The 24,382-nt window shown below is 43.7% G+C and overlaps 1 protein-coding gene across 3 annotated transcripts in view; it reads left to right on the top strand.

The window, feature by feature from the left end:
- The window catches only part of si:ch211-161h7.4 (serine/arginine repetitive matrix protein 2), a 46,801-nt gene that overhangs the window by 6,982 nt on the left and 15,437 nt on the right, over positions 1 to 24,382 (top strand). For all 3 annotated transcript variants that reach the window (XM_031836479.1, XM_031836480.1, XM_031836481.1), the window contains exons 4-11: positions 13,181 to 13,410; positions 13,487 to 13,547; positions 13,715 to 13,910; positions 14,336 to 14,434; positions 15,550 to 16,293; positions 19,169 to 19,854; positions 21,252 to 21,869; positions 22,025 to 22,790. In XM_031836479.1, the coding sequence (XP_031692339.1) occupies positions 13,181 to 13,410; positions 13,487 to 13,547; positions 13,715 to 13,910; positions 14,336 to 14,434; positions 15,550 to 16,293; positions 19,169 to 19,854; positions 21,252 to 21,869; positions 22,025 to 22,790 (3,400 nt within the window). The remainder of the gene's footprint in view (positions 1 to 13,180; positions 13,411 to 13,486; positions 13,548 to 13,714; positions 13,911 to 14,335; positions 14,435 to 15,549; positions 16,294 to 19,168; positions 19,855 to 21,251; positions 21,870 to 22,024; positions 22,791 to 24,382) is intronic.

Here is a 24,382-nt window from a genome sequence, read left to right as displayed (position 1 = left end):
TTTCCTTTGATGAACTTCATCAGAATGCAGTCCTAGGAATCCCAGGTCCACAATAAATGCTTGATTTGTTCTAAATTGTCCGTTATGTCCAGTTAGCTACTTTGGTTAGCGCGTTTGGTAAACAATTCCAAAGTCACTATGACGTGACGAAATGTTCAAAAGTTCCGTAACAGTCAGTAGAAACATGTCAAACAATGTACTGAATCAATATTTAGAATGTTGTTTACATATCTTGAATAACGTTCTAACCGGAGAATTAGAATGACTTCAAATGAGCGATGGAACTTGGTTGAAGATCTGCCACCCCCAGAAAAAAAATAACAGGAAGTGGAATTTCTCTCTATATGAGTTCTGTTATACTCACAGACATAATTCAAACAGTTTTAGAAACTTCAGAGTGTTTTCTATCCAATACTACTAATAATATGCATATATTAGCAACTGAGAGTGAGGAGCAGGCCGTTTACTCTGGGCACCTTATTCATCCAAGCTACTCAATACTGCCCCTGCAGCCATAAAGTTAACAGTGAAGATATCAAGCTGAAATAACACATGGAATCATGTAGTAACCAAGAAAGTGTTAAACAAATCAAAAGCACCCCCCCCCCCCCCACACCAAAACACTTCCTCCTCCATGCTTTATGGTGGGAAATACACATGGGGAGATCATCCATTCTCAAAAAAACATGGCGTTAGGAACCAAAAATCGCCAATTTGGACTCCAGACCAAAGGACAGATTTCCACCGGTCTATGTCCATTGCTCGTGTTTCTTGGCCCAAGCAAGTCTCTTCTTCTTATTGGTGTCCTTTAGTAGTGTTTTTTGTTGTTGCAGCAATTCAACCATGAAGGCCTGATTCACAGTCGCCTCTGAACAGTTGCTGTTGAGATGTTTGTTACTTGAACTCTAAAGAATTTATTTGGGCTGCAATTTCTGTGGCTGGTAACTCCTAAACGAACTTATCCTCTGCAGCAGAGGTAACTCGGGGTCTTCCATTCCTGTGGCGGTCCTCATGAGAGCCAGTTTTATCATAGCGAGTGATGGTTTTTGTGACTGCACTTCAAGAAACTTTCAATGTTCTTGACATTATCAGGATTGACTGACCTTCATGTCTTAAAGTAATGATAGTCTGTCGTTTCTCTTTGCTTATTTGAGCTGTTCTTGCCATAATATGGACTTGGTCTTTTACCAAACAGGGCTGTCTTCTGTATACCCCCTTTCCTTGTCACAAGATAACTGATTGGCTCAAACACACAAGGGTTTGAACCTTTTTTCAATTTTCTCCTAAAATGACATACCAAAATCTATATGCATATTCTTGCTACCATTTGAAAAGAAACATTTGGATGTTTGTGGAAATGTGAAATTAATGTAGGAGAATATAACACATTAGATCTGGTAAAAGATAATACAATGGTAAAAAACATGTTTTAAAAATGTTTTTTTGTATCGTCTTTGAAATGGAAGAGAAAGGCCGTAATGTATTATTCCAGGTTAGGTGCAATTACGATTTTTGTGTATGTGCAAAGTTTTAGACTGATACAGTGAACATAACCATTGCATTTCTGTTCAAAATGTTGTATCACGTCTGCCCAAATCTGCCTAATTGGTTTGCACAGTGATACATGTTCATTGATTCATAAATCTCCTCAAACAATAGCATGGTATTTTTTCAGCTACTGTAGCTGAATGATGGTTATAGCTACTGTAAACTGGACAGTGCAGGGAGATTAACACGAATTTAAGCTTTCTGCCCATATCAGATATGTCTATGTCCTGGGAAAGTGTCTTGTTTCTTACAACCTCAGGCTAATCACATTAGCCTATGTTAGCTCACCCATAAAGCGGTGGAGAACACCGCGTAGAGGTTTTTAAGAAGGAAAGAAAAATTCCACCAACGAACCATTAACAAGGCACACCTGTTTATTTACATGCATTCCAGGTGACTACCTCATAAAGCTGGTTGAGAGTGTCAAGATTGTGCAAAGCTGTCGTCAAGGCAAAGTGTGGCTATTTGAAGAATCTGAAATATAAAATAGATTTTTATTTGTTTAACACTTTTGGTTACTACATGAGTTATTTCGTAGTTCACTATTATTTCACTACTTCACTATTATTCTCGAATGTAGAAAATAGCTCAAATAAAGAACACCTCCTCATTCAAGGGGTTTTCTAAAACTTTTGACCGATAGTGTAAAACTCTTAGTGTTTTTCTTTTTTTTCATGGAATTTAATATCTTGCACTACATGACCAAAAGTATGTGGATACCTGCTCGTCAAACATCTTATGCCAAAATCATGGGCAATGATATGGATAAACCATTTCTGTGCTTCCAACTTTGTGCCAACAGTTTGGGGAAGACCCTTTCCTGTTTCAGCATTACAATGCCCCTGTGCACAAAGCAAGATCCATACAGAAATGGTTTGTTGAGATCTGTGTGGAAGAACTTGCCTGGCCTGCACAGAGCCTTGACCTCAACCCCACCGAACACCTTCGTGATAAGTTTGTGAAGTCGACTGCAAACCAGGTCTAATCGCCCAGCATCCGTGCCCGACCTCACTAATGCTCATGTGGCTGAATGGAAACAAGTCCCCGTTCCAACATCTAGTATAAAGCCTTCCCAGAAGAGTGGAGGCTGTTATAGCAGCAGAGGGACCAACTCCATATTAATGCCCATGATTTTGGAATTAGATGTTTGACAAGCAGGTGTCCACATACTTTTGGACATGTAGTGTATGTTTAATCCTTTATCGTTGTTGATGTCTTGATGGATTTGTCTAAAATCGGGTGATGTAAAACAACTTTTCGGTCCTTGCATTTATGGCAGTGTAGGTTGTTGTTATATCCAGGAATTGTGTACAGATCCATGCGACATGGGGCTGTGCATTATCATGCTGAAACATGAGGTGCTGGATGAATGGCACCACAATGGACCTCAGGATCTCATCATGCTGAAACATGTGGTGATGGATGAACTGCACCACAATGGCCCTCAGGATCTCATCATGGTTTTTCTGTGCATTCAAATTGCTAAAATGTGATTTGTGTTCATTGTCTGTAGCGTATTCATATACCCATAACCCCACCGCCACCATGGGGCACTATGGTCACAACATTGACATCAGCAAACCGCTAGCCCACACAATGCCATACATGCTATGCTGTCTAGTGATGCAACCTCTCTTACCACTCAGTGCCTGGGCCTACCTCCACTGTACCCGCACCCCACCATACCCCTGTCTGCACATTACGGCCTGAATCTATTCTACCACACCCAGAAATCTGCTCCTTTGATTCTTTGTGCCCAACGCTCTCGACGACCAGTTTTGATAGCCTTTAGCTGTTCCCTCATCCTACTCATCCTCTGTTCCTCGAGTGATGTGGAGGTTAACCCAGGCCCTGCGTGTCCCCAGACACTCTCATTTGTTGACTTCTGTGATCGAAAAAGCCTTGGTTTCATGCATGTTAACATCAGAAGCCTCCTCCCTAAGTTTGTTTTACTCACTGCTTTAGCACACTCCGCCAACCCTGATGTCCTTGCCGTGTCTGAATCCTGGCTTCGGAAGGCCACCAAAAATGGAGATTTCCATACCCAACTATAACATTTTCCGTCAAGATAGAACTGCCAAAGGGGGAGTAGTTGCAATCTACTGCAGAGATAGCCTGCAAAGTTCTGTCATACTTTCCAGGTCTATACCCAAACAGCTTGAACTTCTCATTTGAAAAATTAATTTCTCCAGAAATAAGTCTCTCACTGTTGACGCCTACTATCGACCCTGCTCAACTCCCAGCTGTGCCCTGGACACCATTTGTGAATTGATCTCCCCCATCTAGCTTCAGAGTTTGTTCTGTTAGGTGACCTAAACTGGGAAATGCTAAACACCCCGGCAGTCCTACAATCTAAGCTAGATGCCCTCAATCTCACACATATCATCAAGGAACCCACCAGTACAACTCTAAATCCGTAAACATGGGCACCCTCAGACATTATCCTGACCAACTTGCCCTCCAAATACACCTCTGCTGTTTTCAATCAGGATCTCAGCGATCACTGCCTCATTGCCTGTATCCGCTATTGGTCCTCGGTCAAACGACCACCCTTCATCACTGTCAAACGCTCCCGAAAACACTTCTGCAAGCAGGCCTTTCTAATCGACCTGTCCCGGGTATCCTGGAAGGATATTGACCTCATCCCGTCAGTCGAGGATGCCTGGTCGTTCTTTAAAAGTAATTTCCTCACCATCTTAGATAAGCATGCCCCTTTCAAAAAATGCAGAACTAAGAACAGATATAGCCTTGGTTCACTCAAGACCTGACTGCCCTTGACCAGCACAAAACCATCTTGTGGCGGACTGCAATAGCATCGAATAGTCCCCGCGATATGCAACTGTTCATGGATGTCAAGAACCAATATACGCAGTCAGTCAGGAAAGCAAAGGCTAGCTTTTTCAAGCAGAAAACTCCAAAAAGTTTTGGGACACTTTAAATTCCATAGAGAACAAGAGCAACTCCTCCCAACTGCCCACTGCACTGAGGCTAGGTAACACGGTCACCACCGATAAATCCATGATAATCGAACATGTCAATAAGCATAATTTCTCTACGGCTGGCCATGCCTTCCTCCTGGCTACTCCAACCCTGGCCAACAGCTCCGCTTCCCCCCCGCAGCTACTCACCTGAGCCTCCCTAGCTTCTCCTTCACCCAAATCCAGATAGCAGATGTTCTGAAAGAGCTGCAAAACATGGACCCGTACAAATCAGCTGGGCTAGACAATCGGGACCCTCTCTTTCTAAAACTATCCGCCGCCATTGTTGCAACCCCTATTACCAGCCTTTTCAACCTCTTTCGTATAGTCCGAGATCCCTAAAAATTGGAAAGCTGCCGCGGTCATCCCCCCCCCTCTTCAAAGGGGGTGACACTCTATACCCAAACTGCTATAGACCTATATCTATTCTGCCCTGACTCTCAAGTCTTCGAAAGTCCAGTTAATAAACAGATCACTGACCATTTCGATTCCCACCGTACCGGTTCACCTAAGCCACGCTCAATGTACTAAACAATATCAGAACCGCCATCAATAAACGACAGTACTGTGCAGCCGTCTTCATAGACCTGTCAAAGGCTTTTGACTGTGAATCACCGTATTCTTATCGGCAGACTCCATAGCCTTGGTTTCTCTAACGACTGTCTCGCCTGGTTCACCAACTACTCAGACAGAGTTCAATGTGTCAAATCGGAGGGCCTGTTAAATTCTCAGGCCGACTCTTTTCTCTGTATATATCAACAATGTCGCTCTTGCTGCGGGTGATTCCCTGATCCACCTCTATGCAGCCGACACCATTCTGTATACATCTGGCCCTTTGGACACTGTGTTAACTAACCTCCAAACGATCTTCAATGCCTAACAACATTCCTTCCGTGGCCTCTAACTTCTCTTAAACGCTAGCAAAACCAAATGCATGCTTTTCAACTGTTCGCTGCCCGCACCCGCTCGCCCGACTAGCATCACTACTCTGGACGGTTCTGACCTAGAATACGTGGACAACTACAAATACCTAGGTGTCTGGCTAGACACTCAGCAAATTGTATGTAGTCTATCACAGTGCCATCTGTTTTGTTACCGAAGCACCTTACACCACCCACCACTGCGACCTGTATGCGCTAGTCGGCTGGCCCTTGCTACATATTCATCGCCAGATCCACTGGCTCCAGGTCATCTATAAATCTATGCTAGGTAAAGCTCTGCCTTATCTCAGCTCACTGGTCACGATAACAACACCCACCCGTAGCACGCGCTCCAGCAGGTATATCTCACTGGTCATCCCCAAAGCCAGCACCTCCTTTGGCCCCCTTTCCTGCCAGTGACTGGAACGAATTGTTGGAGACTTACATTTCCCTCACTAACTTTAAACATCAGCTAACCGATCGCTGCAGCTGTCCATCTGTAAATAGCCCACCCAATCTACCTACCTTATCCCCATATTGTTTTTATTTACTTTGCTGCTCTTTTGCTCACCAGTATCACTACTTCAAACTTATTGATATCTCAAAGTGCTGTACAGAAACCCAGCCTAAAACCCCAAACAGCAAGCAATGCAGGTGTAGAAGCACGGTGGCTAGGAAAAACTCCCTAGAAAGGCCAATACCTAGGAAGAAACCTAGAGAGGAACCAGGCTATGTGGGGTGGCCAGTCCTCTTCTGGCTGTGCCGGGTGGAGATTATAACAGAACATGGCCAAGATGTTCAAATGTTCATAAATGACTAGCATGTTCAAATAATAGTAATCACAGTAAACAGGTCAGGGTTCCATAGCCACAGGCAGAACAGTTGAAACTGGAGCAGCAGCACGGCCAGGTGGACTGGGGACAACATGGAGTCAAATCAGTTTTCTTGATCTTCTGATCTTGTGTGAAGATAATGTTCTATAGACTGATCTTTATAGGAAGTCCACTGATCGTAATAGTTTGTTGAGGGCTGATAGTTGTCACCCACTTCCCTTGAAAAATAGTTTGCCCTACAGCCAATTCTGTCGAATCAAAAGAATAATCAGATTTCGATAGAAATATGGCTGAGACGCAAAGAAAGTTCAAGGAGAGGGGCTACAAAAATGATCAGATTAATATTGCCATTGAGAAAATTCGAAACTAAACATGACCTTTTTCAAGGTCAGTCTTGCAAAAAGATGCATTCTTGTGTTCTAACTATTCAAAGTGTTTTGAACAAATTAAGGGAATTGTTCACAAACATTGGCACATTCTAAAATCCGATTATAGTCTCGGTAATGTGTTTTCGGACCTTCCCTTGGTCGTATTCTCACTGGGCAGAAATCTCAGAGACCAATTGGTACACTCTGATTTACCACCCCAAGATATTCCTGAACCATGTCTATTTGCACCCCTACTGGATGGAAATTACAAATGTAATGGCTGTGCTCAATGCAATGGCACTTATAAATGTAGATCCTTCAAACAGGGAAGCAGATCCCAATTAAAGGTGCTATTACGTGTTCCACTAAGGCAGTTATTTATCTTGTAACTTGTCCTTGTGGTAAAAGTTATGTAGGTAATACAAAGCGCAAATTAAAAGTACGTATCTCAGAGCATCGTAGCACCAATAGGTGTAAAAACTTTACTTAACCAGTTGCGGCACCACTTCTTGGAGGCAGGCCACTCGATTTTGTCTCTGCGTTATATTGGCATCGAACATGTAACCCTCCCTAGGAGAGGGGGTGACCTTGATAATTGTCAAAACGAGAGGCTGCCTGGATCTTTAACTTAAAGGCCCTTGCTCCCTCCCTTTGGTCTCGACTTAGACTTTGATCTGAAGCCATTCTTGTGATTATTGTGACTTTGCAATTGTAATTGTTTGTAAGCTTGTGTAGTCTTAAATGAATCTATGATCATATGCTATCCATTTGTTGTTTGTATGCTTTTCTTTGTATGCCAATTTAATATTTGATAATTAACCAATGATATTAGGCTACTCTTGGCCATGATTACAGATACCTGTGTCTTTTGCGGGATGACTCGTTTATATAGTGTCAGTGTTTGTGATTATACTCTGAAGACAGCTTGGCTGTTTTTAATTTTTTTTAAATTAAAAAGTTTTCTACTCCGCTAGACAGCACCTCGCCTAAATAGGTGTGCGTTTCATTTTCTTCCAGACAACAACGAGTCATCATGCCAGGTAGTCCTGAGGCATGATCCTAGGGTTCAAGTCCCCCGATAGAGAGAATTAGAGAGAGCATACTTAAATTCACACAGGACACCTGGTAAGACAGGACAAATACTCCAGATATAACACTGACCCTAGCCCCCCGACACATAAACTACTGCAGTATAAACACTGGAGGCTGAGACAGGAGAAATACAACAGATATAACAGACTGACCCTAGCCCCCCGACACATAAACTACTGCAGCATAAACACTGGAGGCTGAGACAGGAGAAATACAACAGATATAACAGACTGACCCTAGCCCTAAACTACTTACAAACCATCATCTGCTCATCTATCACTCCAGTGTTAATCTGCTAAATTGTAATTACTTACCTACTATGTCCTATTTATTGCCTTACCACCTCATGCCATTTGCACACCCTGTATAGACTTTCTTTTTTTCCTATTGTGTTATTGACTGTACGCTTGTCTGTTCCATGTGTAACTCTGTTGTTGTTGTTTGGGTTGCACTGCTTTGCTTTATCTTGGCCAGTTCGCAGTTGTACATGAGAACTTGTTCTCAACTGGCTTACCTGGTTAAATAAAGGTTAAATAAAAAAATGTTTCAAACCAAATATTGTATTATGTTACTGGGTGACTTGAGTCATTTTCTATTAAGGTATCTTTACTTTTACTCAAGTATGACAATTGAGTACATGTTCTGTTTATATTTTCTTCCATATTACTGAATGTCACCTCACCTTGATACCTAAATTGATAATGTCATTAGTGTGGTTCTTCAATAATTATGCATAATACTTATTGGATACGTGTTTGGTGATTTATTTTTCCACATCTGATCCAGGAAGGAATTTTGAACGACAGTCAAGTGATGAACAGCTGTGGTGACAGCACATGCGATGGAATAGCCAACGTGCTGGAAAAGAGTTGTTGGCGAGGAATGTCCAGAATATAATATTTTGGTGTCTCATTCGTTATGCCTCATTCGTCTGCATACCACTGCTGGCTTGCTTCTGATGCTAAGCAGGGTTGGTCCTGGTCAGTTCCTGGATGGGAGACCAGATGCTGCTGGAAGTGGTGTTGGAGGGCCAGTAGGAGGCATTCTTTCCTCTGGTCTAAAAAATATCCCAATGTCCCAGGGCAGTGATTGGGGACACTGCCCTGTGTAGGGTGCCGTCTTTCGGATGGGACATTAAACGGGTGTCCTGACTCTCTGAGGTCATTAAATATCCCATGGCACTTATCGTAAGAGTAGGGGTGTTAACCCCTGGTGTCCTGGCTAAATTCCCAATCTGGCCCTCAAACCATCATGGTCACCTAATAATCCCCAGTTTACAATTGGCTCATTCCCATTCTCATCCCCCTCCTCTCCCCTGTAAATATTCCCCAGGTCGTTGCTGCAAATGAGAACGTGTTCTCAGTCAACTTACCTGGTAAAATAACGGATAAATAAAAAAATTAAAATAAATGCCGGTGAAGACCATTGTGCCTGGACCCATGTTGGATCTAATATCCCTAGCAAGTTGACCATATGTTGTCAGCTTGATTTACAGTAGAGTCTCATTAGATTTAACAGAGAAAGCATCAAGGTAATGAGTTCTTGTTTTTGTGCCTCGGATTGGACACTGAGTCTTCTGTGTGCAATTGTGTAGGATAGACTATTGCGTAACTCCCAGCTGATCAAATGGTTACCCGGACTATTTGCATTGTTTTACACTGCTGCTACTCGCTGTTTTTATTTGCTATTATCTATGCATAGTCACTTTACCCCTACCTACATGTACATATTACCTCAACTAACATGTACCCCCTTCACATTGACTCAGTACCGGTATGCCCTGTATATAGCCCTGTTATTGTTATTTTATTGTTGCTCTTTTTCTTTTTACTTTACTAAGAAAACAACTAAATATTTTCTTAACTCTCTTTGTCTTAACTGCATTGTTGGTTAAGGGCTTGTCAGTCAGCGTTTCACTGTACGGTCTACACTTGTTGTAGTCAGCACATTTGGATTTTCTTTCAAACCATGTGGTAATGTTTATCCCAGTATCACACATTGGCCCCATTTTATTTCTAGAAAGACAAAATTGGGATCATTAACATTGCATGGGTGTCCATAATAAAGCATTACTCTGCCTTTTTAACAGCACTATCAACAAGGCAGGTCCTACAGGCCCTAGTTTCTACCTTCTTAACAGCACTATCAACAAGGCAGGTCCTACAGGCCCTAGTTTCTACCTTCTTAACAGCACTATCAACAAGGCAGGTCCTACAGGCCCTAGTTTCTACCTTCTTAACAGCACTATCAACAAGGCAGGTCCTACAGGCCCTAGTTTCTACCTTCTTAACAACACTATCAACAAGGCAGGTCCTACAGGCCCTAGTTTCTACCTTCGTAACAGCACTATCAACAAGGCAGGTCCTACAGGCCCTAGTTTCTACCTTCGTAACAGCACTATCAACAAGGCAGGCCCTAGTTTCTACCTTCGTAACAGCACTATCAACAAGGCAGGTCCTACAGGCCCTAGTTTCTACCTTCGTAACAGCACTATCAACAAGGCAGGCCCTACATGCCCTAGTTTCTACCTTCTTAAGAGCACTATCAACAAGGCAGGCCCTACAGGCCCTAGTTTCTACCTTCGTAACAGCACTATCAACAAGGCAGGCCCTACAGGCCCTAGTTTCTACCTTCTTAACAACACTATCAACAACGCAGGTCCTACGTGCCCTAGTTTCTACCTTCTTAACAATACTATCAACAAGGCAGGTCCTACAGGCCCTAGTATCTACCTTCGTAACAGCACTATCAACAAGGCAGGTCCTACAGGCCCTAGTTTCTACCTTCTTAACAGCACTATCAACAAGGCAGGTCCTACAGGCCCTAGTTTCTACCTTCTTAACAACACTATCAACAAGGCAGGTCCTACAGGCCCTAGTTTCTACCTTCGTAACAGCACTATCAACAAGGCAGGTCCTACAGGCCCTAGTTTCTACCTTCTTAACAACACTATCAACAAGGCATGTCCTACAGGCCCTAGTATTGTCGCACCTGGACTACTGTTCAGTCGTGTGGTCAGGTAACACAAAAAAGGACTTGGAAAATTGGTTCAGAACAGGACAGCACAGCTGGCCCTTGGATGTACACAGAGAGCTAATATTAATAATATGCATGTCAATCTCTCCTGGCTCAAAGTGGAGGAGAGATTGACTTCATCACTACTTGTATTTATGAGAGGTATTAACATGTTGAATGCACCGAGCTGTCTGTTTTGAATTACTGGCGCACAGCTTGGACACCCATGCATACCCCACAATACATGCCACAAAGGGTCTCTTCACAGTCTCTTCAAAGTCCAGAACTGACTATGGGAGGCGCCCAATACTACATAGAGCCATGACTACATGGAACTCTATTCCACATCAAGTAACTGATACAGCAGGAGAATCAGATTTAAAAAAACAGATAGAAATACACCTTATGGAACAGCGGGGACTGTGAAGGAACAGCGGGGACTGTGAAGCAACACACATAGGACAGACACATGCATACACACACGATAACGTGCACTATACACACATACACATGGATTTTGTTTTGTAGTGGTGGAGTTGGGGCCTGAGGGCACAAAGTGTGTTGTGAAATCAGAAAATCTATTTGAATGTTTTTAAAATTGTATGAACTGCCTTAATTTGGCTGGACCCCAGGAAGAGTAGCTGCTGCCTAGGCACCAGCTAATGGGGATCCATAATAAACCCCAGGAAGAGTAGCTGCTGCCTAGGCACCAGCTAATGGAGATCCATAATAAACCCCAGGAAGAGTAGCTGCTGCCTAGGCACCAGCTAATGGAGATCCATAATAAACCCCAGGAAGAGTAGCTGCTGCCTAGGCACCAGGTAATGGAGATCCATAATAAACCCCAGGAAGAGTAGCTGCTGCCTAGGCACCAGCTAATGGAGATCCATAATAAACCCCAGGAAGAGTAGCTGCTGCCTAGGCACCAGCTAATGGAGATCCATAATAAACCCCAGGAAGAGTAGCTGCTGCCTAGGCACCAGCTAATGGAGATCCATAATAAACCCCAGGAAGAGTAGCTACTGCCTAGGCACCAGCTAATGGAGATCCATAATAAACTCCAGGAAGAGTAGCTGCTGCCTAGGCACCAGCTAATGGAGATCCATAATAAACCCCAGGAAGAGTAGCTGCTGCCTAGGCACCAGCTAATGGAGATCCATAATAAACTCCAGGAAGTGTAGCTGCTGCCTAGGCACCAGCTAATGGAGATCCATAATAAACTCCAGGAAGTGTAGCTGCTGCCTTGGCACCAGCTAATGGAGATCCATAATAAACCCCAGGAAGTGTAGCTGCTGCCTAGGCACCAGCTAATGGAGATCCATAATAAACCCCAGGAAGAGTAGCTACTGCCTAGGCACCAGCTAATGGAGATCCATAATAAACTCCAGGAAGTGTAGCTGCTGCCTAGGCACCAGCTAATGGAGATCCATAATAAACTCCAGGAAGTGTAGCTGCTGCCTAGGCACCAGCTAATGGAGATCCATAATAAACTCCAGGAAGAGTAGCTGCTGCCTAGGCACCAGCTAATGGAGATCCATAATATATACAAATGAAGTGGGATGAAGTCCCATGTACTTACCACTGAGAACATGGAGGAGAGGCACACAGTAGAGAACCTAAAAGTGGCATTAACTATTGCTGAGTGGGTGGGGAACATGGTCATGTCTAGATGGGATGCAGCTTTTATCAAATTGACATGAAAAATGTAATGTTTTGTCTAACCGTTTTTCTAACCTTAACCTAATTCTCCTAACTTGCTACGTTAATTCTCCTAACCTGCTGCCTTAATTCTCCTAACCTGCTGCGTTAATTCTCCTAACCTGCTGCCTTATTTCTCCTAACCTGCTGCCTTAATTCTCCTAACCTGCTGCGTTAATTCTCCTAAGCTGCTGCCTTAATTCTCCTAACCTGCTGCGTTAATTCTCCTAACCTGCTGCCTTAATTCTCCTAACCTGCTGCCTTAATTCTCATAACTTGCTGCCTTAATTCTCCTAACCTGCTGCAGATGTTTTCCTAAACCTTCTAGGAAAAGTCCATTTTGACTTGACAAAACCCAGAGGCCTGCAGTAAGAGTCATTGCCCAACACAGAGAACTTAATTGCCCCCTAGCTGTCATACTCAAAAGGGGCTGAAAACCGACAAAAAAGGGATGTTTAAGTAAATGTTTTCCATTTGTCACATCCTTATTTCTATGATGGCGAACATCAGACTTCTCTTTCACTGTGGTTGTTAGAATAGGCTACTGTACTGATTTAACACCCTGAAAACAACACTGTTTGCTGTCGTGGCGTTTTGCGTCATTCTGGTTGGTCAGAGTAGAGCAATGTTTTATTTGAAAATGCCCATCCCTATGACCCATCATCTGTCCGGTATGTTACCTTGTCTCTGGACCCCCAATAACTAATGTGACTTAATATGTCCTGCAGATTCTCCCTCTGATGTTGGGGAAGAGCTTCCCCCTCTGCCTCCCTCTCCGACCTTCACCCCTGTAGAGAAGGAGGAGAAGACTGGTAACCCTGTAGAGAAGGAGGAGAAGACTGGTAACCCTGTAGAGAAGGAGGAGAAGACTGGTAACCCTGTAGAGAAGGAGGAGAAGACTGGTAACCCTGTAGAGAAGGAGAGGAGAGAACCATCAGTTCCAGAGACTGGTGAAGCGGTAAAACACCTCGTACTATTCTGCAATGGAATGAAATGAAATGTCAGAATGCACACTTATGATCTGTTGACACCAGGTGCCCCATGGAGAAGAGATGCACAAGGAGGGGAGAGCAGAGAGCACTTTGCTGGATACTGGTAGGTGATGACTGTTGATAACTGATAGCTAGTGACTGAAATGGCTTGTTACTGGGGCAGTATCTCTGGGCATATGTTAATGTTTCACCAGCCCACCTCTGTATGACATCAGCAAGTTATCTGTAGAAATCATCAACCCTTTTCTGTGTTTTCCTTGGCTGAGGTAGAGAGCCCATTTAAAAAGCACGCTCCCATCAAGACCTCCAGCCCCATGAAGCGGCAGGAGGGGGATGAGGACAAGGACAGAACAGCCTCTCCATTGCTCTTGACCTGTGATGATGATGATGATGAAGATGACCACGGCCCTGTAAAGCAGCCTATCACTGCCCTGACACCACAGTGCAACGGACAGGCAGCAGATGGGTAAGATGCATCCCAACTCGATACTGATATGGAACGCTTGACAATGAGTTTGTTGTTTTTAGTGTTGTTGTAGATGTGTTATATTGATTAAAATAGGGGGAAATTTTGTTTCCTCTACACTTCTCTGATGTTCCTCCCCTCTTTTATACCCCCATGGTGTTTTCTCTTCTATACCCCCCTGGGGTTCCCCCTTATTTTATACCCACCCTGGTGTTCCCCCCTCTTCTATACCCCCCTGGGGTTCCCCCTTATTTTATACCCACCCTGGTGTTCCCCCCCCTTCTATACCCCCCTGGTGTTCCCCCTCCTTCTATACCTCCCTGGTGTTCCCCCTCTTCTATACCCCCCTGGTGTTCCCCCCCTCTTTTATACCCCCCTGGTGTTCCCCCTCCTTTTATACCTCCCTGATGTTTCCTTTTCTCCAGGGGATATGATGCAGTGCTGGACTCTCCTCCCTGTCGGTTTTCTGTCGGCAAACAAAAGACGCCATCTCGCAGTATGCCGAAGAAGGAAGAGACACCGTGGTCAGTCTACTGGACTGGTTCAGTATGGTGGCTCTGTAGACTGATCTTAATCCCATCTCCTGGCATTGTTGGGCCATTTTGTCTCTACCTATTATAGTTCATAATAATCAGATCAGTGCTAACACAGGACAGGAGACCTGGGTTAGGTTAGTTGATGGTTTAGAGCAGACCTTTTGTGTTTTATCTGTGTAGTCCAAAGAAGGTGTTCTAGAATCTGTCTTATTCTGTTCCAGGTGTGTGAACATTTAAATGTTAAACATTTAAATGAAATTGGGATGTTAAATGTTTACAAAACTACCACTAACAGGTCCTGATCCTCATCATAAAGGGAAAATAAAAAGTACATGTACATACCCAACGTAACAATGTTATAATGTAAGGAGGAGATATATATACATCTTTACAATTATATGCCACAGATATATAAAGAGCTCCGCACGTCATCTTCGTTAAGTTGGGAAAATGGCAGAAAAGGGCAAGCGACAGCAACAAAATCCTGTCTGGCAAATGGCAATACTTTGAGAAAGTGGTGAAATGCAAAGTGTGCGAGGTGTAATTGAGGTACAGTAATGGTAGTACAGATGTCTAACCATCTGACGCCCCGTGAGACACACCGCTGCTGGCGGCAGCACAGGCCCCCAACAGCAGACATCAGACTGCTTCACACTAAAGAACTGTGATATGGGAGTGAGAACCTGATTCCAGAAATGACTGCAATTGATATGGTAGAGGATGTTGTTTTCAATACCCTCATGGCATATCTAGAACCAGACTACAAGATGCCATGATGGCCTTGGTGGAGAAATTGTACAATTATTACTCTGCAAGCTCTCCCAACTATTTTTCTTATGAATCATTGCTAGGTAATGTGTTTTTGTCTTATAATATGAAATGACAGTAGACTACCGGTAGCCTACTGAATCTAGGACTGTGGTAGATTGACCTTCATTGTACCATAGCGGTCATACGCATTAGGACCATATTCTGCATTGTGAATTCATGTGGAATTGTATCACTTGTTCTTTTCTTTTTTTTTACAGAAACTGAACAAAATGGCAGTTTAAATGTTAAGATAATTTTCAATTTATCACATCCCTATTGTGTTCATTCTCCAGGAAGTTGACTCTGTCCCTGTGCAGCATAGAGACAGAAGAGCCTCCCCAAACAAGCCCGTGTCCAGCAGTAGAACCCAAAGAACAACCAGTACCAGGGAAGAAGAGTCTGGCCCGACCTTCAGAGAAGAAGAGTCTGGCTCGACCTTCAGAGAAGAAGAGTCTGGCCCGACCTTCAGAGAAGAAGAGTCTGGCCCGACCTTCAGAGAAGAAGAGTCTGGCCCGGCCCTCAGAGAAGGAGAGTCTGGCCCGGCCCTCAGAGAAGGAGAGTCTGGCCCGGCCCTCAGAGAAGAAGAGTCTGGCCCGGCCCTCAGAGACGAAGAGTCTGGCCCGGCCCTCAGAGAAGAAGAGTCTGGCCCAGCCCTCAGAGAAGAAGAGTCTGGCCCAGCCCTCAGAGAAGGAGAGTCTGGCCCAGCCGTCAGAGAAGGAGAGTCTGGCCCAGCCCTCAGAGAAGGAGGGTCTGGCCCAGCCCTCAGAGAAGGAGAGTCTGGCCCAGCCCTCAGAGAAGGAGAGTCTGGCCCAACCACCAGAGAAGAAGAGTCTGGCCCAGCCTTCAGGGAAGGAGAGTCTGGCCCAGCCTTCAGGGAAGGAGAGTCTGGCCCAGCCTTCAGGGATGGAGAGTCTGGTCCAACCACCAGAGAAGAAGGGTCTGGCCCAACCACCAGAGAAGGAGGCAACACCGGAAAGGAAAGCCACATCCTCCTTCCTCCAGAAGCTGAGAGAGGCTGGTCAGTCCAAGCCTGCCTGGTGAGTCCACATCTATTGTCTTCATTTAACTGAATGAATGGTTAGAACTGCCCTGTGTGCAATATCCACAGAAGTGGCCCTCCCTGTTTCTACACCCAAAGGCCCAACATCACGAGACTTCCGGGAACGCTTGCGAAGCATACCAGGCTGGAGTTTGGGATTTGACTTCTCAAATCCCAATGAGAGAAGTGAAATATTCTTCCATCGTTGTTAATTGTCTCTGAAAAATAAAGGCACAACCTAGATTTGAGCCAATGTCTTAAGTAGTTGAACATGTTTATAATATGTCGTGTCTTTGGCATTAAAGTGAAGACTGTTATGTTATCAAATCAATTCTCTGTAATTATTATTACATGATTAATCTAATCATGTAAATATAATTAACTAGGAAGTCGGGGCACCAAGGAAAATCGTCAGATTACAAAGTTATAATTTTCCGAATAGAACTCTTCAGATATTTTAATATCTGATCAATTAGTCTTCTAATTAATGAATTATTCTTTAACTCATGTTAGTCTCATTCCAAACATCATAAATTGTTTATCTGCACGAACCCAGTCTTCACTATGAATCACCCATACATCAAATGTCATAATAATTTATTTATTAACTAAATAATCACAGAAATGCATAAGCAAACAAACAGTAGATATGAAGACTAGTAATTCGTATCTAAGATTTGCTCTTATTCTGTCAGGATCGATAGTCTCAGAGTTCAACCATTTCCAGCCGTGTAGCCAATGCTCCACGTGGTATGGTTAGGAATTCAACAACCATTACAACCTTAGCTTATACTGAGGTTTTTGTGGTCTGAACTCAACCTGTGCCCCCTCGGTGTCCATTGAGGTACATGTGGTCTGAAGAGGATTTCCTCAGGAGGGTTTTTTATTCGTAACAGTAGAAAAGAGCTGGTCCATGACGCCATACAATTCTTTCACATTAAAGGTTTAACATCATATTACATAATTTCACAAATAGTTTCATCTTTACTCATTAATTTTATACAAGAATTAGATGCAAACCCCATAATTGAGAAATGTACATATTCAGAGATGTAGTCATTCGAGGTCGACCGATTATGATTTTTGAACACCGATACCGATTATTGGAGGACCAAAAAAGTCGATACCGATTAATCGGACAATTAAATAAAAATAACAATTATTTGTAATAATGACAATTACAACAATACTGAATGAACACTTATTTTAACTTAATATAATACATCAATAAAATCAATTTAGCCTTAAATAAATAATGAAACATGTTCAATTTGGTTTAAATAATGCAAAAACAAAGTGTTGGAGAAGAAAGTAAAAGTGTAATATGTGCCATGTAGCTAACGTTTAAGTTCCTTGCTCAGAACATGAGAACATATGAAAGCTGGTGGTTCCTTTTAACACGAGTCTTCAATATTCCCAGGTAAGAAGTTTTAGGTTGTAGTTATTATAGGAATTATAGGACTATTTCTCTCTATACCATTTGTATTTCATTAACCTTTGACTATTGGATGTTCTTATAGTCACTTTAGTATTGCCAGTGTAACAGTATAGCTTCCGTCCCTCTCCTCGCTCCTCCCTGGGCTCGAACCAGGAACACAACGACAACAGCCACCCTCGAAGCAGCGTTACCCATGCAGAGCAAGGGGAACAACCACTCCAAGTCTCAGAGCGAGTGACGTTTGAAACGCTATTAGCGCGCACCCCGCTAACTAGCTAGCCATTTCACATCGGTTACACCAGCCTAATCTCGGGAGTTGATAGGCTTGAAGTCATAAACAGCTGCTGGCAAACGCACGAATGTGCTGTTTGAATGACTGCTTACGAGCCTGCTGCTGCCTACCATCGCTCAGTCAGACTGCTCAATGAAATCATAGACTTAATAACACACAGAAATACGAGCCTTAGGTCGTTATTAATATGGTCGAATCCGGAAACTATCATCTCGAAAACAAGACGTTTATTCTTTCAGTGAAATACGGAACTGTTCCGTATTTTATTGTAACGGGTGGCATCCATAAGTCTAAATATTCCTGTTGCACAACCTTCAATGTTATGTCATAATTACGTAAAATTATGGCAAATTAGGCGGCCCAAAACTGTTGCATAGACACTGACTCTGCGTCCAATGAACGCAAGAGAAGTGACACAATTTCACCTGGTTAATATTGCCTGCTAACCTGGATTTCTTTTAGCTAAATATGCAGGTTTAAAAAGTATACTTCTGTGTATTGATTTTAAGAAAGGCATTTATGTTTATGGTTAGGTACACGTTGGAGCAACGACAGCACCGCATCGATTATATGCAACGCAGGACACGCTAGATAAACTAGTAATATCATCAACCATGTGTAGTTAACTAGTGATTATGATAATGCTAGCTAGCAACTTACCTTACTGCATTACTTACTTACCTTACTGCATTCGCATAACAGGCAGTCTCCTCGTGGAGTGCAATGAGAGGCAGATGGTTAGAGCATTGGACAAGTTAACTGTAAGGTTGCAAGATTGAATCCCCCGAGCTGACAAGGTGAAAATCTGTCATTCTGCCCCTGAACAAGGCAGTTAACCCACCGTTCCTAGGCCGTCATTGAAAATAAGAATGTGTTCTTAACTGACTTGTCTAGTAAAATAAAGATTAAATAAAGGTGTAAAAAAACGATTTCCAATTGTTATGAAAACTTGAAATCGGCCATAATTAATCGGCCATTCCGATTAATTGGTCGACCTCTAATCGTCATGTGTGTTTCCTGTCCTCTCTGAAGTCACCAAATGAAACACACTCATCATACCCGTCCCTTAAGTGTCCACGGACCCTTCCCACCTTCTCACAAGTTCAGCCCTAGGAAAGGGTTAATGCTGTGTTTCTGCCCTAGGAAAGCCCTGGCGTCTCCAGTGAGAGAAGCTCCTCTCACCGACCTGGAGGATGACTTCCTGATCCTGGAGGACGATGGTCCTTCCTGGTTCTCCCTTCGCAGGAAGACTGACCCCAACAGGACCACAGCCACACCTCAACCGCAGCAGAAGGACCAATCACACAGCAGTAATGACGCCTCAGCTGACACACTCACCAAGGCCAGCCAATCAGAGAAGGATACAGCCAAGCTGAGATCAGGAGGGACAGCTGAAGTGAAAACTAAAGAGAAGAATGCTACTGGAGGCTCCTCCCTCATACCTGTCCTCACCAAGTCTACAGCCAGGAAGAAGAGGGACTCAAGTCCCCAGGGTGATGGGCCTGTCGAGGCAGACCACATAGAACAAGACCCGAAGAAGAAGGTCAACAACCCGTTATCTGAACCAACGACAGCAGGTTACCTGGAACTAGGAGGAGGGGCTAAGCCTAAACCCAGCCAATCAAAAGCCCGCACCAAAACAGAAAAGAAAGTTCCCAGAATATCTAAATTCCAAGCTGGTATCCAAGGTAACAAGGTGAACCCCAAGACGAGCCGAGGACGAGGCCTGCAGTCTGGGAAGACCAGGAGACTGTCAGCTGGAGCTGGGGAGGAGCCCGTCAGCATGGAGGAGGAGAGTGAAGCTGCATCAGACCAGGATGTTTCACCAGGTAAGATCAGCTGACATCACACATCACCATGGTTTATTTGACTACAATGTTCATCACAAGTTCAAGTTGTATCATTTGTAGGTATAGGAATACAGTTGAACGCTGGAAGTTTACATACACTTAAGTTGGAGACATTAAAACTTGTTTTTCAACCACAAATTTCTTGTTTACAAACTATGGTTTTGGCAAGTCGGTTAGGACATCTACTTTGTGCATGACACAAGTCATTTTTCCAACATTTGTTTAGACATATATTATTTCACTTATAATTCACAGTATCACAATTCCAGTGGGTCAGAAGTTTACATACACTAAGCTGACTGTGCTTTTAAACTACTTGGAAAACTTGTGGCTTTAGAAGCTTCTGATAGGCTAATTGAGATCATTTGAGTCAATTGGACGTGTATTTGTTGATTTATTTCAAGACCAGACTACGGTTTGCAACTGCGCATGGGGACAAAGATCGTTACTTTTTGAAGAAATGTCCTCTATACTGATGAAGCAAAAATAGAACTGTTTGGCCATAATGACCATCATAATGTTTGGAGGAAAAAGGGGGAGGCTTGTAAGCCGAAGAACACCATTCCAACCGTGAAGCACGGGGGTGGCAGCATCATTTTGTGGGGGTGCTTTGCTGCAGGAGGGACTGGTGCACTTCACAAAATAGATGGCATCATGAGGAGGGAAATTAGGTGGATATATTGAAGCAACATCTCAAGACATCAGTCAGGAAGTTAAAGCTTTGTCCATTTGGAAGACCCATTTGCGACCATGACCCCATGCATACTTCCAAAGTTGTTGCAAAATGGCTTAAGGACAACAAAGTCAAGGCATTAGAGTGGCCATCACAAAGCCCTGACCTCAATCCTATAGAAAATTAGAAAACAAAACTGAAAAAGCATGTGCGAGCAAGGAGGTCTAGAAACCTGACTCAGTTACACCAGCTCTGTCAGGAGGAATGGGCCAAAATTCACCCAACTTATTGTGGGAAGCTTGTGGAAGGCTACCCAAATCGTTTGACCCGAGTTAAACAATTTAAAGGCAATGCTACCAAATAGTAATTGCGTGTATGTAAACTTCTTACCCACAACTTCTGATGAAAGAAATAAAAACTGAAATAAATCATTCTCTCTACTATTATTCTGACATTTCACATTATTAAAATAAAGTGGTGATCCTAACTGACCTAAAACGGAATTTTTACTAGGATTAAATGTCAGGAATTGTGAAAAACTGAGTTTAACTGTATTTGGCTAAGGTGTGTGTAAACTTCCGACTTTGACTGTATGTTTTGCTCTCAACAATAAAAACAACAAAATAAAAATATTCACAAAAAAATCAATGGAAAAATGTAGTGCACATAAAAATCTAGGCTAGATGTTGTCTTTCCTCCACAGTTCTACAGTTGGCACCGACAGGACAGAGACGAGTCAAGGTCCCAGCCAATCGTAAAGCCAAGGAGGTCGGCCCCTCCCCTACAGGTGAGGCTGACTCCTCCCAGGCCGGCCAGCTAACCCAGTTAACAGGGAAGAGGAAGAGGATCAAGCCTGGTCCTTGGTGGCTCACCAGCCCTTTCAACACACAGGTCACAGAGACAGTCAACACACACACAGCAAACAAGTACAAACACAATAACAAGAAAACAAAAACCAAACCAGCAAGATATTCCTCTGTGGAGTCAGGGCAAGAGGAGGGGACATCAAGACCCTTGTTTAATCAGAACGCAAAGAAGAAACCCTCGTCCAATCTAACCGCAGAAAATAAACCTTTGTCCAATCAGACCACAGAAAATAAACCCTGTTCCAATCAGACTGCAGAGCATAAAGCAGAGAAGCCCAAGAGGGGCAGAACTAAGAAGCAAAAGACGACCAGTAGAGAGGAGCCAGCGAGGCCTGAAGGTCAGAGAGAAGAGGAGGAGGCTGAGGCCTCTACGGCAGAGCAGCAGGAGGAGCAACAGGAGCTGGGGGGGCTCAGTCCCATGCCCAGCCCTCTCAGACAGCATACACTCACCCCAAGTAAGGCTTCATACTAACACCACCCATTTCCTTCAAGTGGATATAGCTCACTCATAAATCAAACTTAGTCAAATACAAAATATGTACTCTGTCATCTCAAACAGCTGTTATTTAAATATGTGGTGATTTTGTGTTCTGCTTGTGTCTCTTCTCAGGTGAGAAGGTGTTTGACTGGATCTATACTCGCCCTCCCAAGTGTAAAACCCAGAGTCACATTACCCCCCACTCTGCTACCGTTATCCCCAGCAGGAGTGATGCCTACCCCACTACCGTTACCCCCAGCAGGCAGTGGCGTCAGGCCAGGGAGGCTCCAGAGAAACACAGCAGGAGGAGGAGGAAAGCTCCAGGGAACTGGTGGGTCACCAACAACCCCCCAGAGAACGCTGACAGCACCTCTTCATTCCCTCAACAACCCCAGCCTTACCCCAAAAAACCTTCACCCCCTCACCCACAGCCGAACCCAAAAACTCGCAAGGTGGAGAGAAGTATGTTCCTTGGACCCCCTCAGAATGGCAACACAGCCTCCTCAACTCAACCTGGAGGAGGTCAGACCCCGCTGAAGAGGAAGGACCTCTCCGCCCCCAAGACGGTCAAGCGCTCTCTGGCCACCATTGGCGCCGTCTTCTCCTCGGGCAGAGGAGCGCTCCCGGTGGCCACGGTCAGAAGCAGCACGTGGCAGACTTTGGGGAGGAAAACGCTATTCCCTAGAGCGCCTGAGGAGCAGTCAGCCCAGAGCCCCAGCACCGGCCTCAGCTCTGGGCCAGCTAATGACCCCTCCCAGGACCCAACCAGTGACAGGAGCTCCAGCCCTGTGGATCTGAGTGCCAGTACTGTCTGCATAGAGCCTGTTGGACAGCTGGGGAAAAAGAAGACCATACACCGAGACTTCTCCCAAAGCAACAACCGACTCTCAGACAACACGTAAGTACACTCCCAAATACTACTTACTTCTGACTGTTGCTTCTCAACACGCCACTTCTGACTGTTGCTTCTCAACACGCCACTTTTGACTGTTGCTTCTCTACATGTTACTTCTGACTGTTGCTTCTCTACATGTTACTTCTGACTGTTGCTTCTCAACACGCTACTTTTGACTGTTGCTTCTCTACATGTTACTTCTGACTGTTGCTTCTTGTCGTGTCTTTGGCTATGCCGGATTAAGTGATATGACATGCTATTCTATAAGATCCTTTCTCCGTAATTAATATTACCTGATTGAGCTAATCATGGAAATGTAATTAACTAGAAAGTCGGGGCACAACGAAATCATGTTTATAGAGCTGTTATCTTCCGAATAAACTCTTAAAGACCTAGTAATATTTTACATCAATAGCAGTCAATATTAATCGTCACCTTATTTCAGTCTCATCTGAAAGTTGTAAATTCTTGGTTATCTTCACGAACCCTGGCTAACAAGTTGAATCAGCAATACAGAATTGGGTTTAATTATTTATTTACTAAATACCTAACTAATCACACAGAATTACACATACACATAATTAAATCATAACTTGATTACAATCTACGTCATAAAGGAAAATGTCCCTAGCGGGCGGAACAGATATGACAGTTTGTTACACAAAGGAAAAGGGCTGGGTTTGAGTGAAAGAGTGGGAAGACTGAGGGACAAAGGAAGAAGCTGTGCTATCGTAAATACAGTATCTTATGCATTCTAAATTACCGCCCATTTGGAAAAGGAAAATGCAGTAAATATTTACTCTGAGCTGCGCTTCAGTAGATTGGTGGTAGATGGAAGGCCGTGTTGCCCAACCGAGTCCTTTGTCCTTTGAAGAATGTCTCTGGTGGTAAATTGGATACGTTGAAGTAACATCGTTGTGTGGTAGATGGGATACTCTGTCTCTGTTCTTTCCTGGCCCACGTTTGCAGCTGCTGTTGCTAACTCAACGGCTAGGAGGTATCACTTCTGTAGTGAATAAGAGTTCAAAGTTCATACCATTTGCAACCAAAGATCACGCTGAGGTTGGCTTAGTTCTGTAGTTGACATGATAGTCCTTTTAACGCAGAGGCTGCAGACCTCACGTACTTGGAACAGGAGGTTACATTTTCGTCAAGGCTTTATATAGTGGAGCGAGAAGGGTGTGTTTGAAAAGTTGTGTAACCCATGTCCCTTCACAGGGGCGGGCCACTAATTGAGCAGAGCCCTAACCTTATGAAAACCCAAATCTCTCATTTGGATGATAAAATTACATTTCATCTCTTCACCAATCATTTTATATTCAAACATTTAAATTGAACAACAACTCTATGTGAAACCGATAACTACAATGTGCAGACTTTCCACTGTAGAGTTTATGTCATCTTATCATTGATGAGAATGTCTCAGATGACAACCGAACTGACATCATATTCATTAAGTACCACTGCATATGTTCAATTGGTCGGATTACCAGAATATAGTTCATTCCCCCCCCACCTTCTGATGTTCCCAGAATCTCTGTTAACCAAGGGATTTTCAAATGTCACATCAGTAGGGTAGAGAGAGGAAAAAGGGT

This window comes from Oncorhynchus kisutch, linkage group LG11 (assembly GCF_002021735.2).
Source record: "Oncorhynchus kisutch isolate 150728-3 linkage group LG11, Okis_V2, whole genome shotgun sequence".
Taxonomy (NCBI): Eukaryota; Metazoa; Chordata; class Actinopteri; order Salmoniformes; family Salmonidae; genus Oncorhynchus; species Oncorhynchus kisutch.
The sequence above is the reverse complement of the archived record's forward strand: the minus strand, read 5'-3'. Positions and strand labels throughout refer to the sequence as shown.